The following is a 16310-nucleotide window of genomic DNA, read 5'->3' as shown; positions in this document are numbered from 1 at the left end:
TGGAACAAAATCAGAGCTCAGCTCCATGGCTCCGTCCACCCAACACACTCTGTAACACTGATGGGTGGAGGAGAACGAGAAAATCAACCAGTAAGATCACAGTCTGCTCGGCCAAAAAACAGGAGAGGCTAAAAAAACATGGAACGCAAAACCAAAGTGCTACTGGGTTTGACCTCGAGACGCCCTCCGCTTTTCCCTCCTGACCCAGAATGTGACCACAGGGACAGGCCTCTCCCACCTCCCAGGGCTCTCCCACCGCCTCACCTACCTCACCCTCCTCACCCCTCCTGGTGGTCAGTGGCTCCTCAAACCAGTCGGTGACCCGCTGACCTGTCAGAGCCTGGTGACATCAGTGTGGGCGGCGAGTTTGGAGGAGCAGAGAGGCCCGTGTGACGGTCCTTATGCTGAGTCTACTCTTAGTTTGCAGTTCTCAGAGGGACTTAAACACAGACATGACGTCTTGGTTATTATCATGGCTCCAGTGGAAATGTCTGCAGTCCAGTCCTTCTGCTGTTTTTTTCCCCTCCCCCCCAGCCTATGCGAAATCTAATCATCTTTAAAAATGTTGTTCACTTGAGATTCGGATGGAATGTTTGAAGTTTTTTAAGAAAATGAGACGAGACAGGAGAGAGAGGACGTCTGCGGAGGCCGCCCAGTATGAACCCGTTACTACCCTAACACAAGGACATCAACAGAAGTACTACACAGATATGTACAGAGCAACCAAGCAACACATCGGAATACTGAGTAATAAATCTGGTGTGGGAAAGGGAAGGTAATAATAGTCCACTACAAATGCACATATCCCACTACTTTTCTTTTGTGTAGTTGGTCCAATCGTTAAGGCTATTCTCTTGCTCTTGCTACAAAACGGGGCGGCGTTGAAGCTGCCACAACATAGATTTGAGTCACAGGTCTGTGCTTGACATCTGAATATGGCTGCTTTGTGTTTCTGCGTGCTGAGCTAGCAGCTGCCCTTCTCCTCAAGAAGGTTATATGCAGAGGAGGCTAAAAGTACAGGAATGAGGTGCGTGGATCTCTTTGTGCTAAATCATTCTCTGGTCCACAGAGCTGTAGTAGGAAAAACAAGGTGCTCTACAGTAATGTGGAGGGGTGGCAGATGAGAGCTGCTAATGGACAAAGAATCACAGATAGATGAGAAAGCATGGATTACTGGAAAATTAGACTCTGGTGTATGCATTACCAGCTGAATGGGAGAGTAAATGAACAATGGGGCAGAGGAAGTGGAAATCTATACTTGGTGGAGGATTAAAATGAAGCGTTGTAATGAAGAAGCAGAGTGGACATGAGGAGACGCACAGAGACAGAAAGAGAGAGAGAGAGAGAGAGAGGGCATCTGCCAGCTTCAGCGAACACAGTCATCCTGCACCTTAACACACACTGCGTCACATGACAAACTACATCAGAGAGAGAGAGAGAGTAGGAGGTAGGGAGGAGGGAGGCACTGCACAGAGAGCACTAACACTACCATGGACGGACACACACCTAACACACACACACACGCACACACACACACTACTACACAGGGTCCCAGTCTGCGTTCCACTGCACTCTCCTGGCTGCCAGAACGTCGCTGTGTCTTGTCAAGAAAAAACAACAAACAAACCAATTAACGAACGGACGAAAAGAAGAAACAACACACACTTTGGATCCCACTGGCAATAATAAAAAAATAAACCAGAAACGAAACCTAGATTATAAAAAGAGCCAGTGGCACCGGGTTTTACAGAAAGCATTTTCTCAATGACTGGCTTTTGAACAGCTCTACACTTTTTCTTTTAGTCTACCAAGTATATACTATTAACCTTACCAGGCAGCTAAAATCTATACAGTACTGTCATTTTTCATATATTTATAGATATTTATACACTATACAAAGTTGGCAAAAATACATAAATAAATACATTAAATTAGATTGTACACATCACAATTGTGTGTTTTAAGTCAGAGCACTCTTTGTTGAAGAGGGTGGGCCATGGCAAGTTGAGAAAGGAGGTGAAGAAACAGGAGTGTTACCCTCAACATCCCTTTTAAAGCGAATGAGTCACCATCAGACTCAGGCGAGTAAGATTTCAGTGTATGACGTTAGATCAATTAAGTGTATTGCTTATTACCTACCTGATTTAAAAATGTCCACATTATGGCAGGAGTTAGAGGCTGCTCTAACCGAATCACAAAGTCTATTTACAACCAGCGTGGAAAGAAAAATACACATATTCTGAAGGTTCTGGATTTCGGGAAAAACAGTCCGAATTTATTTTTAGTGCATCGACAAATGACAGTGTGTGTGTGTGTGTGTGTGTGTGTATTTTCTGACTCCTTGTGGGAGTCCCTCTAAAGGATGGTATTACAAATGAAGGCAGGACTGTATCCACTGTCCTTCCTGCAGACGGCTGCTGGGAGTATCTGCTGTACCATATCATGTCTGTGGTAGAGACAGTCCTAAAAGTAACATGAAACTGATAAGCTCCATCCCTGCACTGTACACGGGCCAACCAGATACATAAGGCTATGGCATATTGAAAATATTAAAAACAGGAAAGTAGGCGTACTGACACCTGCAGTGAAAATAACTGGACCATAGCCCTGTGCATTTTTCTTTTTATATTTTTTGGCTGCAGCAGTGGGCTGAATATATATATATACTTTGAGAAGGCACAGGGCACATTTTGGACATTTTGAAATATCAATCTCCCTCACTGTTTTTGAATGATTTAAAACTCACACAGCTGTTTATAGTTTGGCTCTTTCGCACTAATCCTGGGCTTTCCTCTTCCTTCTTACAAAATATCTGTCTAGGCAGGAGACAAGCGTATTATTTGGCTAGTTCACGGCAGTCAGTTGTGCTTAATCATGAGTCTAACCCAAAATAAGAGGCTGAATCACAAGCATGTTAATTATCTTTACAGAGTCAGACAGACACGTCCTTACACTTTGGGATCCATTCCCTTCTTCATACATGAACCATCGCCATGTACGGCCTCCAGCAGAGCAATAACGTCTCCAAATTCAATGAGGAAGACATCATCGGTGGCAATACAAGGCCAATCCCATCTAACACAATGGCATTACAGTAAATCCCCAAGCCTATAAGCAGACAGGGTATGATGTGATGCCAAGCGACCGGAGCAGACTGACTCCACGGAGAGGTGAACAGTGCTTTCACACAGCCAAGGAGCTGTCTGTGTTTCATGTTTGTAATAAAAATACAAACGTTTTATGGCATAACAGACACAGGCTACAATTTGTGCCACACATCGCTCAGTGTATTTCCTATAGAGGTTTAGGGGGGTAAAATGTATGTGGCAGTGTTGCTACAGTGGGCCTGGGATGTGTTGGGTATCACTCCTTCCTTTTTGTTTCTCTTGCCCCGACCTCACGACACCTCCAACAAAAATACAGCGGACATCAAAAGCCCTTATTCAAGAAGGGCAGGTATAATCAGCTTCAGCATCATCAACATCACCACTGTTATTCATGAATATCATTGTTTTCTTCATCATTTCAAGTGACAAATGAAAACTTGGCGTACAACAAATGTTAATTTTCACCAACGATATTTACATAAAGTTTTTCAAAAACAGAAGGATTTTTCTTATCATGTTTTGGTAAAGAAATAAACCCAACACAAGAACACCAAGCACACACAGACATACACACTGACCAACAGTCAAATGTGAACAGAAAGAAAAAAGATATTATTACTCGTTATTGTTTTTCATATTCATTTTGTTACCATTCAAACGATGCTTTCTTTAACCCTGATTGGGAGAAGTCACATTTGGTTTTTCACCAGATGCTTAAAACAATTGAAAGGGCGAGTTAGGAGAGGCGAGGTCTGTCTGCGCAGGGTGAGATTCACACGGGGTGGAGGGGGGGGAAGTGACTGGACAAACAACAAAGGTGACCAAGAAAACGTCTTGGCCGACACAGCCATTCATAATATGATTCAGCAGAATTAAACATCAACTGCAGTCCCCTCCAGGATGAGCTTACTACGACCTCAATCCACACACACACACCTCTCATAAAGCACAGTGTACCCTTAATTTAATATTGCACAAACTACAACAAAGCAGGCACCTTTCCAAATGGAGTGAGTCCTTGACGCTCATCTTAAGAAAGCCATATCCATCAAGGATACAGAATAAGGAGAGTATGACAAGGACAAACAATATCATTAGGCTCAGAAGAATATCTTGCTAATCCCTTGGCAAACAGCTGTGACCCCTACAGCCAATAAAGCTTTCAGTTATTTAGAAAGTAAACAGAGGCAGGGAAGGCCGCTGGTGGCAATGATAAATTTAGAAGGGGCCACACCCATAAATAAACATCTTAGCGAAGATGAGAGTCCAAGAGATGCATCTCCTCCTTCAGTGTATCCGGCCGGACAGACTGATCAGTCAACAGGCATGACAGTGGCTCTGAGAGGCTGTTGAGTTTCGTGGTGAGACCAATGACAGTATAAAGAATGGACAGAGCACAAGTGATGTCACCCGTAGGCTTCCAAAGTGCTGTTTTGAAGCCAGAAATATGCGGCGCTAGACGCTGCCATGTTAGATGTACTGCTTCTTCCACCTCCCATCTCTCACACTCTCACACTGTTAATTACGCATAATTTTAAGCCCCCGTACAGTTGTCATGAACAGGGACATTCGCTATAGAGACCAAAACTGTGTTTTGTACCAGGCTGTCAACATGTTCATTTCTGCTGTGAAGTTGGACACTTTAATATGAGCGCTTATGGAGATTCATTCACTTCTGCTTTGGCTTAATTTCCCAGTACGGGAGGTTGCAGCTTGGGTCAGACCTAATATCTGTTGATGATGATGCAAAATGATCAGAAATTTCAACTTACAGCTCACCGTTGTATGTCTCATATAAACGGAGTAGACTAAACATCAGTTGAGGCTGATGGGAATGTCATGTGATTTTATTTTCTTGGACACCATGAAGTTTGGTCCTGTCTTGTGGTTAAGACAATTCTCGACTGGGAGATGTCGAGGCATTTCCTGAAATGTCACGTTGGCATGAGAGGAAAAGTCTCCGGCTCACCAAAGATATTAAACCTCACCGTCAGGGGACCATGCATGCTTGTACTAAATGAAATCCAATAAGATCTTTCAGTCTGGACAGGCTGATATCCCTGATGCCACATCGGCTATGCTATAACTACAGAAACAGTAAATACACTGGTTGAGACTCATTTAGTTAACTCAAAAGTCAGAGCAGTAGCAAAGTTGTGGGCAGTGTTGACTATGTATGTCATCTTGAGTTAAACCTTTTTTAATCAAACAGTAACTGTCCACACCTGAACCTACCAGTTGGCTTCACCAGGGAATGAAGCTCTGATGAAAGAGGCTGAACACATGGAGAGAAACTACGCTGAGTACAGTAAGTCTGAGAAAAGTCTTGACTGGGAGCATCTGCAACACTGCTATGCTGTATTCATAAGCTCAAGGTAGTTGAAGGTCATTGCTGACAGTGCTGGTGCCAACAAAAGGCAATATGTTTAGAGGTGTGAGACAGGTGGCAGTATAATAAAACTGGGATTTGAAAATTGCTTTCCCCTTTATACTGTTTGGCTCTGAGCTTACCATCCATTTTAATGGTGCTGCCGTTTGACTGCCAGCGATGAGAGAGATGGTTATTTTATGGAGTGTGTAACTTTCTAGATTGTCTGTGATGAATAACTGTGATAAACTGAAGATTCCTAAAGGAAATAACTTAAATGTTATCGTATGAAAGAACAATATAACAATCACTTTGGAGCCATTTTTAGAGGTAATAGTTAAATTTGTGATCTTGAGCTTAAATAGTCACTTTTTATCCTGATAAATGAAGATACCTGCTGAATTAATCTTTGTATATCTTGCACTTAGTTTTTCCTCTGATGCTCTGTTTGGGACCCAGCTCAAAAAACATACTTAACATTGTTTTTATGAGCTTGATACTTCATGATTGAACTGATGATGTTTAATAGTCAGATAGAGACTTTCTGTTTGGGCTCAGAGACTAATAGGGTAATGGCCATCTCCCCAACAACACGTAACATTGTATGTAGGATAACATACTATATAGATACAGTAGTACTCATCAGTACAGTACTAAGACTGAGTAATTTGATTGGACAAGAGTCAAGGGGACTTTTAAGTGCATGTATCACTCTGCTTCACAGGTGCTAAATTTGTTTAATTAACGGTCGTTATCTACCTCAAATTGTTACGAACCATGCATTGCAAAGATAATTTTTCCACAAATAACATTGGACTATAACTATATACAACTATAAATGGTCCTCAGAATGAGGGACTAGGGGAAGGGAAGAAGCCTGGATACTTTAGTGTAAACCTTCAGGAGTGCTCGTACGACATTAGACAAATTAGAAAAGAGCAAAAAACGAAGTAACGCAGGCTTTGCAGGCTGCCATCAGACTTGGCTAAGTCTCAAAAATATTAACGTCGACCAGACTGCGGTAACATTCCAATATATAGATCAAAGCTAGTGAGCTACTGTTCAAGAAAACGTTGATGTATTGTCTGGCAACAGTTCAGTCCCAGTTCAGCTGCAACTCTAAACTATTTCATTTAATAAATGATTAAATAAACACACAAATCATCATCTGTTGTCACCTTTTACTGTAAACTAAAACATGGCGCTTGTTAGAAATGTTGTATAAAAGCAATAACACACTCAAGGTTGTGATGTTATACTGAATATCAGCACAGCTGTGATTATCTTGGCCAACAAAATAAATTTATTTTCCATATCAAGGCCAAGGGTTACTACTTTAATACGTACCGAAATACTTTTGTACTTTTAGTTGAAGGCCAGAAGAAAAGTAATAACTAACATATCATCACATTTTAGGTTGATGTGACAAACAAACAAGCAAACAGGTGCTTATTTACACATCCAGCATTTAGTGAGCAACATTATCACTCATTTGGAGTTGTGTTTCTGGTCTCTTGGTGAATGTGAGTCCAATATTCACTCAATTTTAGCTCTGGCCCACTATTTTCAGGAGCGAGTCGCTACCTGCTGTGTCTACAGTGGCTTGTTAGAGCTTTTTCACTGAAAACACACGAGAGATCCAGAACAGTAAAGTTGCGGGCTAGATAGCTAAATGAGCTGAAACTCCCTATGTAGCTCTGTAAAAGTGAGCGTAGCTACAGATTCAGGGGATATTTGACAAACACTATGAGCAATCCTTTAGCACATTATCATTTGATATATTGTTCTTATAAAAACACTGATTCTAGCGGCTTTAAAGGAAGAAAAATGTTTCGATTTTGTTGCTCATTTAACTCGCTAACCTCCTGCCTTTGCCCAAAGGTTGTGTCAGCGTCCTATTTAAGAACTTCTAAAAATAGAAGTGTGCACGGGACTTACTTTAAAGAAGTATTCAAAAGCACTCAGTGTAACTTTTTAAAAGCCTAACCCTGTAGCCCTTCAGCCTACCTTCGAGGATGAGTCGTATCACGCTGTGCCCCGTGTTACTAAAAATAAAACCATATCCCCCAGTTTACAGGGTCACTGATGACTAAGCTTTCTAAACCCCTGTAGCATAACAATTTATCACTCCTTGAGCAACATGTAACCTTGTTGAAAGGAACTGGCAGAGTTATTGTATTGACTCATCACCTGCACACCTGCACATTAAAACCACGTTCTGATTATTCTCTTCATTGTGACTGACCAGCCTCTGTCCATCATGTTCATGGATATTAATGAGAGGAGCGCTCTATGTTTTGTCTTATTCTTAGCGAGTATTACCTGTGCAAATAGCGAGTCCCTCAGGTCTAAGGAAGCAGATATTGCTCCTTTCTGACCAACCTAATGGGAGTGTAATACGTTGTGACACTGCAGGCAGTGACTGTCAAAACAGTGGGCCCTTTTCCACAGCTGGCCAATTGTTCTGAAGGATGCTGGACTGGATCAGTGCAGCACAGATGCCAGCACCAAGACAGAACACACTCGCGGTACGAAGTGCGTTGCCAAGACCGTCTTTTAGAGGCACTAACCGCCACAGATTAAACTACAATTACATAATCTTTCAATCTTTCCCATGGTGATCAGGTTATCTCAATCATAAATTAAAATAAGCAGAAAAGTGTGAGATACTATCGAAATATTTTATGATAAGGGAAAATAAAATCTACTGCAGGCCCCACAGCGTGTTAAGCGTGGATTTTAATGGGGCCAGTGTTAAAGGAAGAAAAACTGCTGCATTAGCAGTATCAGTGATGCTTCAACCCAACAACAAACAAGTGATTAAATTTGTTTGCTAAGTCAGTCAAACGGAGAGATGCTTGAAAGGTGGATCATCATTTAGAAAGCGCTCCAGTAAAACAAATCCTGAGTAGCTGACAGAATTACGCTTCACGGGACTTGAATGCAAAAACACAGACTGACAGAAAGTTACAGTAGAGAGTAAGTCTGAGGGAGCGTCTGTGTGAGCAGCTCTTAATGGCTGACAATTCACGTCGCTTTATTTACGTTACAGGAATATCGAGCTGAGCTGAATGAATGCGCCCGACAAGCGGGGCAGCTACCAGCACACTGTGTGGTGCTCTCAAGCACTCAGGGAAGAGATAATGTCTGATCTGCTTCTACAGTATCTCACTGTGGCAGATCAGACCATCATCTAATATCACACCCACTGTCTGTGATACACAGGCCTCTCTGTGAACAACAACAAAAACTCAGCCTTGTTATCAGTGTTAAAGCCACAATGCACATCTGTCTTACTGTTTCCAGATATGCACCTGTTGTTCAGCGTCTGGACTCTTTGTTAGAGCTCGCTGCTGATCAACATATTGTGTTATAGCGCTGTCGTGTTGGCCGGCCTCCATGTGACAAGCCTGATCTCTCCATCCACGCCTGATTTCACTAGCAGCCTGCCACCAGGAGTCTTGTAGCTGACATACAAACACAAACACACACACACATAGATACACTGAGGGGAAAAAAGAGGAACATAAAGAGGAGGGTGAGAGCCCTACATCCATCCTCTGTGTCCTCCACTTCATCTCCAAACCCTGAAACCACAAAGAAGACGTCTCCTCTCCCCAACTGCTGCTCACCCTTTCAGATACTCCTCCCTTAATTTTCACCAGTACTATAATCATCATCATTATTGTTGTCATTACATTTTCAAAAAGTGCAGATAGAACTTCCCCATGCCCTCGTTCAGAAGGCAGGGCAGTAAAGGGGGATGGGGAAACAATGGCAGTAAGAAGAGCAAGAAGAGCGCAAGATGAGAAAGAGAAAAGAGAAGAAGATTTCTGCCGAGTCTGAATTGTGTTGCTCCTGTGAACACACACACACACACACATCAACGCAGCACTCCATACATACAGTCACAACTGGTGGAGATCGACACCAGCGCAAAACAAAGGGCACAGGGCAGCACAAAGAATTCATAGCATCAATAAACAGACACAGTTTGCATACACGACCGAATGCATGTGCACAAACAGCGCAAACTTTCTGTTTTCATCTTAACATTGGAAGAAGATTTTAAATTGTTTTCCTCAGTTGGTGATGCTGTGAAAAAATGACATCATCGTATCATGGGGGATTTTTTTTTTTTTTTTTTTTTTGGTATGTTTTTTTTTTTCATCTTCTTTTTTCTCTCTCCATTTCAGGGCTTTTTGTCTGGAAAAATCAGGAGCGATCCATTTTCACAAGTTTCTTGTGTTCCCGCTTTCCCAGCTTACGGAAAGTTCAGTTTGTTTATTTATTTATTTTATAATTTTTTTTTTTTTTAATTTCTATTTTTGTTGGAGCTACAGCACAGCACCCACAGCACACAGACGACAAGAGGAGGGGGGCAGAGGAAGGTCCAGAAAGTGTTGGTCGGGGAAGTAGAGGGATTCACTAATATTGTGCCAGAAGAAGAGAAAGAGGGAACAATACGGGGTAAAATAAATAAAATAAAAAGATAAAGAAGAAGAAGAGCATAGAGAAGAAAAAAGAGGATGGAGAGAGTATCAACGATTTCATCTTGACTTCAGCTGGTTTCATCACAAACCGAATATTGATCGCTTCAACAACTTCAGCTGAACATTAAACCTCTTTTGAGTCAAAGGAGAGAGGACTGGAATGGAAAGAGGATATAATACACTTGAGACAGATGAAAAGGACGAAGCGACAAATGAAGAGACAGGAGAGATGGGAAACGGCAGTCAGGCTATGGATAACATACTGTATACTAGTCATGTGTATAGGGGGGGATCTGCCAATCTATACGCCTAATATATTAATATGTACATGTACATACAGTACATACTGTATAGTATTGTGTACCTGGAATAGTCATACAATAGGATTATATGAGATTAGATTGTTACTTAAGATTCTCTGTGATCCCACGGGACTGGCACCTTAAATGGGTCAGGGGCTGCAGTGCAGTTCAGAACCAAGGGGTCGACAAAGAAACCGAACATCAGACCTCCACAGGCAAAGTGCATAAGGACAGACAGACATACAGACAGTCAGAAACAGGGGGACCATTGGCAAAGTGAGAGGGGTGGGGTGGGGGAGACACAGAAATTAAGACACAGCTGTATGAAGAGGAGGGGAATAGAAGAAGAGAGAAGAGTCAGAGAGGAATAGAGATTTTTGAAAAAGAAAAGAGTTTAAAGGTTTAAGAGAGCAGATGGCTAATTGTACCCGTGTTTCGCAGCCTGGCAGCAAGTCAGTCTTGTGCATAAGGACGGGAGTGGGGAGGAGGGGAGGGAGTGTGGGAGGGGGTGGAGAACGGGAGATGGGAATGGGCCATGGAGGGAGCTGGGTGGTGCGATCAGGCCTTGAGAGCGTGCCACTGGGCGACGTTAGTACGCGGCCGAGCGAGCATGTCTTTCCAGTGCTTCACCTCCGCTGGTCCACTCTTCCACGATAGGTAGATCTAAGGAGAGAGGGGGGAGGAAGGAAGAAGAAGAAGAAGAAGAGCAGGGACGGTAATGAAGACTTGTAAAATAATCTATAACCCCTCTCAGACAATGGAATATGCAACATTTCTGGTCATCAAATCCTTAATCAATGAAGACTATTTCTTGGCCGGGAGCAGCAACTCCCCGGAGTCTCTGCTGGTTGCCTGGCAACTGCTTCCCGCCAAGAAATAGTCCGGTGCAAAACCTCCTGTAAAAACTGTGAATTGACGTTTAAAGCAAAGTTTCTTGCATGTTTCAACAAACGAGACATAATGTGCTAATTAGTGAGCTCTAGAAGTGCTGCTTGGTGAGTTTTGTTGCCTTCAGACAGAGCCAGGCTAGTTGGCTCCGTCCTTATGCTATGCTAAGCTAACTGTCTGCTGTGAAGAAATGAGAGTGTTATCAATCTTCTCATCTCACCATCTTCATCAGACAGAGCATCGCTTTAAAATAGTAGATATGACAAGATGATGCTTTGCTAACTGATCTCATGACAGTTGATTCTTGACCCCTGACCAGATAATCAAACCTCGAAGCTAACGATGACCTTTGAACGCCTCTCTTCATCGATTAACTCATTTCTGTGTGTTTCTGTGGTTGCTATGGTCACAATGACTGACTTAGGTGGCACCCACTTGCTGTGTGAAAATGTCTTTTCTTAGTTGCATCTTCAGACATGAAACCAGCATATTACTTTATGTATCGAGGAGTTGAAGGGGCCTCATTTGTTGTAACCAAGGGTAACAACACAAAGAGTATTGTAAAGCCCTTACCTTGCCGATAACGTCGTTGCGGCTGAGCCTGTCCTTGTCCATGACGGTGATGATGATGGTGGTCTCCCTTAGCACATGGGCGGGCACGTCGAAGGGGAAGGACTCATTGAAGACGGGGTTCAGACAGCGCTTCATCGTCACTGTCTTCTTCTTCTCTACACGCCTGTCCTTGTGCATCAGCCACACCTTCACATATGGATCTGCAATGTGGACGCAGCGAACAGAAGTTTACATGAAAGCAAGGATGAAGATGCCCATGCAAGGTGATTTTAAGGGTCAGGTTTGCAATTACCCTCCTAATTGTTAAAGTCAGGGAAAGGCAGCAGGGAAGCAGATACCTAGTTTGAGCTCAAGGTCACAGTTTCCCCTGAGCTAGGAAACATACAAATGAGGAAGTATTTATGGAAATAGGGCCTGGGATTTGTACTACCAATTCTGGAGCATTATCATATTCCGTAATACTAACAGGCACCGCTCCTACTACTGCAGTACTTTTACAAAGGAGACTTGATACCTTAAAAACAAGCACCAGACTGAGCGGACACAGATTTGGCTGGGAGGCTGAAGATCCTCATAGATATACAGAAAGAGAGACGACAGGAAAGAGAGGGCGAGATGCTTGATGTAATGTCACCTTGCTGCCACGGCTATCTACAACGCGACCCATCTTGGGAGCCAGACGGCCAGTGTCCTCTGCACGGACGGGTCAGTAAATGTTTGAACACCGAGACGGAGCTGCACGTGAAGCCGCAGAGCTTCCAATGTCACAGGAAGGGCTTCAAACTGGTGAACGAGGGTAAGAAAAAGACTGAACAAACACGGAGGATTCTCTACCTGAGGTGCCCCCGATATCCATGGCTTTGAGATTGCGTGCTTTGATGATGTTCACAGTGATGGTGTTGGCAGTGGGATTATAGCAGAGAGACACCAGCAGGTCTCCTCGTCTCCCCTAAGGAACACACACACACACACACACACACACACAGACACACACACACACACACACACACAGACACACACACACAATGCAGTATGAATCAGCCAGTCTCATGTTTCATCAGGGAATATCAAACTCCAGATTACTCACTATCTTGTGTATCTAGTGTAAGATTACATCACACTGCCCTTTCTGCTCAAACCTGTGGTGGTCCAGTGACTGGACTAGACTTTGCTAAGCCCGTCACTCACCCTAAAATTACATCTATCAGAGTTCACATGCTAAAATATGTCAACAAATGGCACAACACCATACTCATTTGATAAAACAGTAAATGCAACATCTGAAAGAAAACACCGGATTCATCATCATTTAGCCAGATGGCCCTTCCTCCCTCTCTTACACTGCCATCACTGCAGGGTTTCAGCTCCTTCCAGAAGGTCTTTATCTGGCCCAGTTCCACCTTGTTAAGGGGGATTGACACCTCTCCAATGGGGTCATTCCTGCTGAAGCGGTCATAGTCCAAGACCTGAAGGTATAGAGTGCGCTCTCTCACTTTCTCATAAGGGAAGCCTAAAACAGAGACAGAAACAGGGGAGGGAGTTAAGTTACGGAGAGTGGAGAACATATTCTTGACAGCACTGAGAGGGCAGAGTAATCTGCACTCTGCAAACACGGATGAATTTGGCAAAGGCCAAAGTGCATTTCGGAAACTGCGAGACCAGCCAGCGCTCTCTCAAATGACTGAGAGGATCATTATACTTGAGTCACAAAGACCTATCTCATTCACTCTTCAAAAGCAAAGGCTATTGTTCTAATTTCTGAAAAGTTTCGGAACCTTTTGAACATAAAGCGGTGAGACATTTCACTGCTCCCTGCACGGCTGTACTTAACATCTTTGCAGCTCTTAAGAATATTTTTTACCAGTTGAATTAGAGGTTTTATCAATGCAAAAATATTGTTAGAACTTCACACCTTGAGTTTTCACACAACTCCCACAATCCTGTTTTTGAAACGACTCTCGCTCACTGGCGAGACTGTTTAATGCAACAAGGTCAGGTGGCAGAGACTCAGACCAGAGGATTAGTACTGTACTTAATCCCCCCAAAAAGATGCAACATGTTAATGAGTAAGCTTTAGAGGTGGTGGGCTGATTTTGGACCTTTGGACAGAGACAGACTAGCTGTTTTCCCCTCTTGCTAAGCGAAGCGGCGCCTAGCTTCATATTCAGAGTACAGATATTAGTCGTATTGATCTTCCCGTCTATCTCTCAGCAAAAAAGCGAATAAGTGCATTCTCAAAATGTCTAATAGGATTAACTGTCATGCCCCAATAATGGAAACCACCAACCTTCCTATAACGAGCATTGTGGTCTCTCAAAGTGATCTGCACAAAGTTTGAGCAGGTTGGTTTATTTCCCATTAGACATTTCTGCATTTTGTCCATATTTTCTCTCACTAATGGTAGTTTCTGTTCGTTTTCTATGCAAATCGGATCTAACCACACCAGTGCAAATGTTATATTGTTACGTAGCCGAGTGGAAATAACACAGACCCTCAAACAGGAAGGTTTCATTCCAGTGTGGGTTGAGGTTCTTCCTCTTGACCTTGGTCTCCAGCTTGTGCTTTTTGTCAGGCAGCAGGTATATTTTGACAAACGGGTCGGAGGTCCCAGAGAAGTCCTTGGCTGGGAGCTCCTGCCCCCTGAGCACTTTAACGGTGAGGGTCGTGTTCTGGAAGCTGTAGCCTATGCTGAACTGGATCCGGCCCAGCTTCTCACTGATAGGCCCTTCCCCATCATCATCCTCCGAACCTGGAGACAGCTGTGGGGCAACAAATGCAGTCATATAAGTATAAAACACATGCAGCAGCAGCAGCAGCAGCAGCAGCAGCAGCAGCAGCCACTCACATATAAAGTTCAGTCCAAGGGCGCACGCTTTCTCTGACAAAAGCACGTGCACACAGACCGTGACAGAGGGAAGCTGTGAGGGGAGGAGATTTTAGAGCTGCATTTCTATCGCGGCATACTTAAGCAGCTGCTCAAAGGCAGAGATTGGCCTAACATTAAGAAGACTGAGAGTGTTTTATTTCCTTTCTAATGTTCTTAAGAGGCAGGAGGTGCCCAGATTGAAGATAGAGGGGCTTTAGACCACAGATTCGCTCTCACAGCCTCTCTGACTGCTTTATCATTGCTGTGCACTAAAAGGCCACTATCTGATAGACAGCGGAGTACAGACAGAGGGAAAGAGAGAGAGTGAGAGACAAACAGAAAGAGTAGAGGAGAGAGATAGAGGGTATTGCATGAGGGGCATGGAGAGGATGGAGCACAGCTCAAGGTTGGCATTCTGCACTTGTCTTCATGGTCACTTCCTTTCTCCACCTTCTGTCTCTGCCCTTTGTTGTTTTCTTTCTCTAACAGTAGCAAAGATTGGACTGACTGGAGAGATAAAACAACCAGCAGTCCAGAAGAGAGAGGCCTGGCCTGGTTGTCTGTCTGGTTTGAATGCAAACACTCAGAGAGCTACCTGAAACAGTTGATTTCATGGTTTAAAGCCAGAGCTTCAGTTTCAAAGTGACAAAGATTTTCTCGCTCAGATTCTGTCAATATGGGTTTTTTTTTAGAGCTGAGAGGCAGAGCAAGTGTGAAATATTCCAAGTCTAATTTATCAAACAGTGTGAGTCACCTTGGATGGCTTGTCTCGCTTGATTGCCACTGTGGGAACTGCCTGTGTGTGTGTTTTTTTTCCTATTATGGCTCCCTTATTACCATGTGCAGCTGTAAATCAACCTGTGCATGCAGGATGACTCAGCAACAGTAGCCCTACCTGATGATCTAATGTAAGTCCACGGCTAAAGGGAAGTGGATACACATGTGTGATGACTTAATATTTTATTCAAAAAGCATCAATATGATTCCACAACTTGTGTGATTTCAAATGATTTTTGAACTTGAACTGAGGCACAAGAGCATAGAGGTGGGTAGTAATGGATTACAAGTAACTCACAGGAGTAAAAAAAAGTATTTTTTTAATTAACAGGTGTTCCTCATGTTCCTTTTTTTTTTTTTTTTTTAACTGCACTTCTTTACCCGAGTATATTTTTGAGCCAGTAATCTACTTTTTTAAACTTTGCTACATTTGCTTTTATACCTTTGTTACAGCTCTGCTCTAAATGCAGGGATTGGATGTATGTTTGGGAGGAGGGATCTCTACTGCAGATGCCAAATGGCCAGCTGCCTGGAAGAAAAATAAGCACCACCTTTATTCTGACAACAATGCGACGATGACGGAGCAAAACCCAGAACAAAAGGCAGGTTCCAGCAACAATCCCTGTCCACACTTTTTATACAAAAATCTAAAAAAAACAAGCGTTGATGGCATGAAGTGCTTGCTGTGCCTCTTGAAAAACTGTAAGATCTCTGCTTTTTTTAAACTCCTTTCAAATCTCAGCAAGGACATTAAAGCCATCTGGATATACTGTATGTGGAAATGTAGCTGGCTAATGTTTTTAATATGTAATGGCAGTAATCGCACGCTAAAAATGCAAAGTAACTAGTTCTTTCAGTGATTTATTAACTTGGGACTCTCTACCTTCTAAATGGTCATTTTCACTTACTCTTAAGCAGTAATTGTACTTTTACTTG

General features: G+C 43.0%; 1 protein-coding gene across 3 annotated transcripts in view; it reads right to left on the bottom strand.

Annotated features, from left to right (window-relative positions):
- Positions 1 to 1409: 1409 nt before the first annotated feature.
- syt7a (synaptotagmin VIIa) overlaps positions 1410 to 16310 on the bottom strand; it is a 78126-nt gene continuing 63225 nt past the window's right edge. For all 3 annotated transcript variants that reach the window (XM_019277214.2, XM_019277215.2, XM_019277213.2), the window contains 5 exons: positions 14223 to 14490; positions 13072 to 13241; positions 12566 to 12680; positions 11732 to 11931; positions 1410 to 10933 (listed from right to left, as the gene is read on the bottom strand). In XM_019277214.2, coding sequence (XP_019132759.1) covers positions 10829 to 10933; positions 11732 to 11931; positions 12566 to 12680; positions 13072 to 13241; positions 14223 to 14490 — 858 coding nt within the window. In that variant the 3' untranslated portion in view covers positions 1410 to 10828. The remainder of the gene's footprint in view (positions 10934 to 11731; positions 11932 to 12565; positions 12681 to 13071; positions 13242 to 14222; positions 14491 to 16310) is intronic.

This window comes from Larimichthys crocea, chromosome XXI (genome assembly GCF_000972845.2).
Source record: "Larimichthys crocea isolate SSNF chromosome XXI, L_crocea_2.0, whole genome shotgun sequence".
NCBI classification, from domain to species: domain Eukaryota; kingdom Metazoa; phylum Chordata; class Actinopteri; family Sciaenidae; genus Larimichthys; species Larimichthys crocea.
The sequence above is the reverse complement of the archived record's forward strand: the minus strand, read 5'-3'. Positions and strand labels throughout refer to the sequence as shown.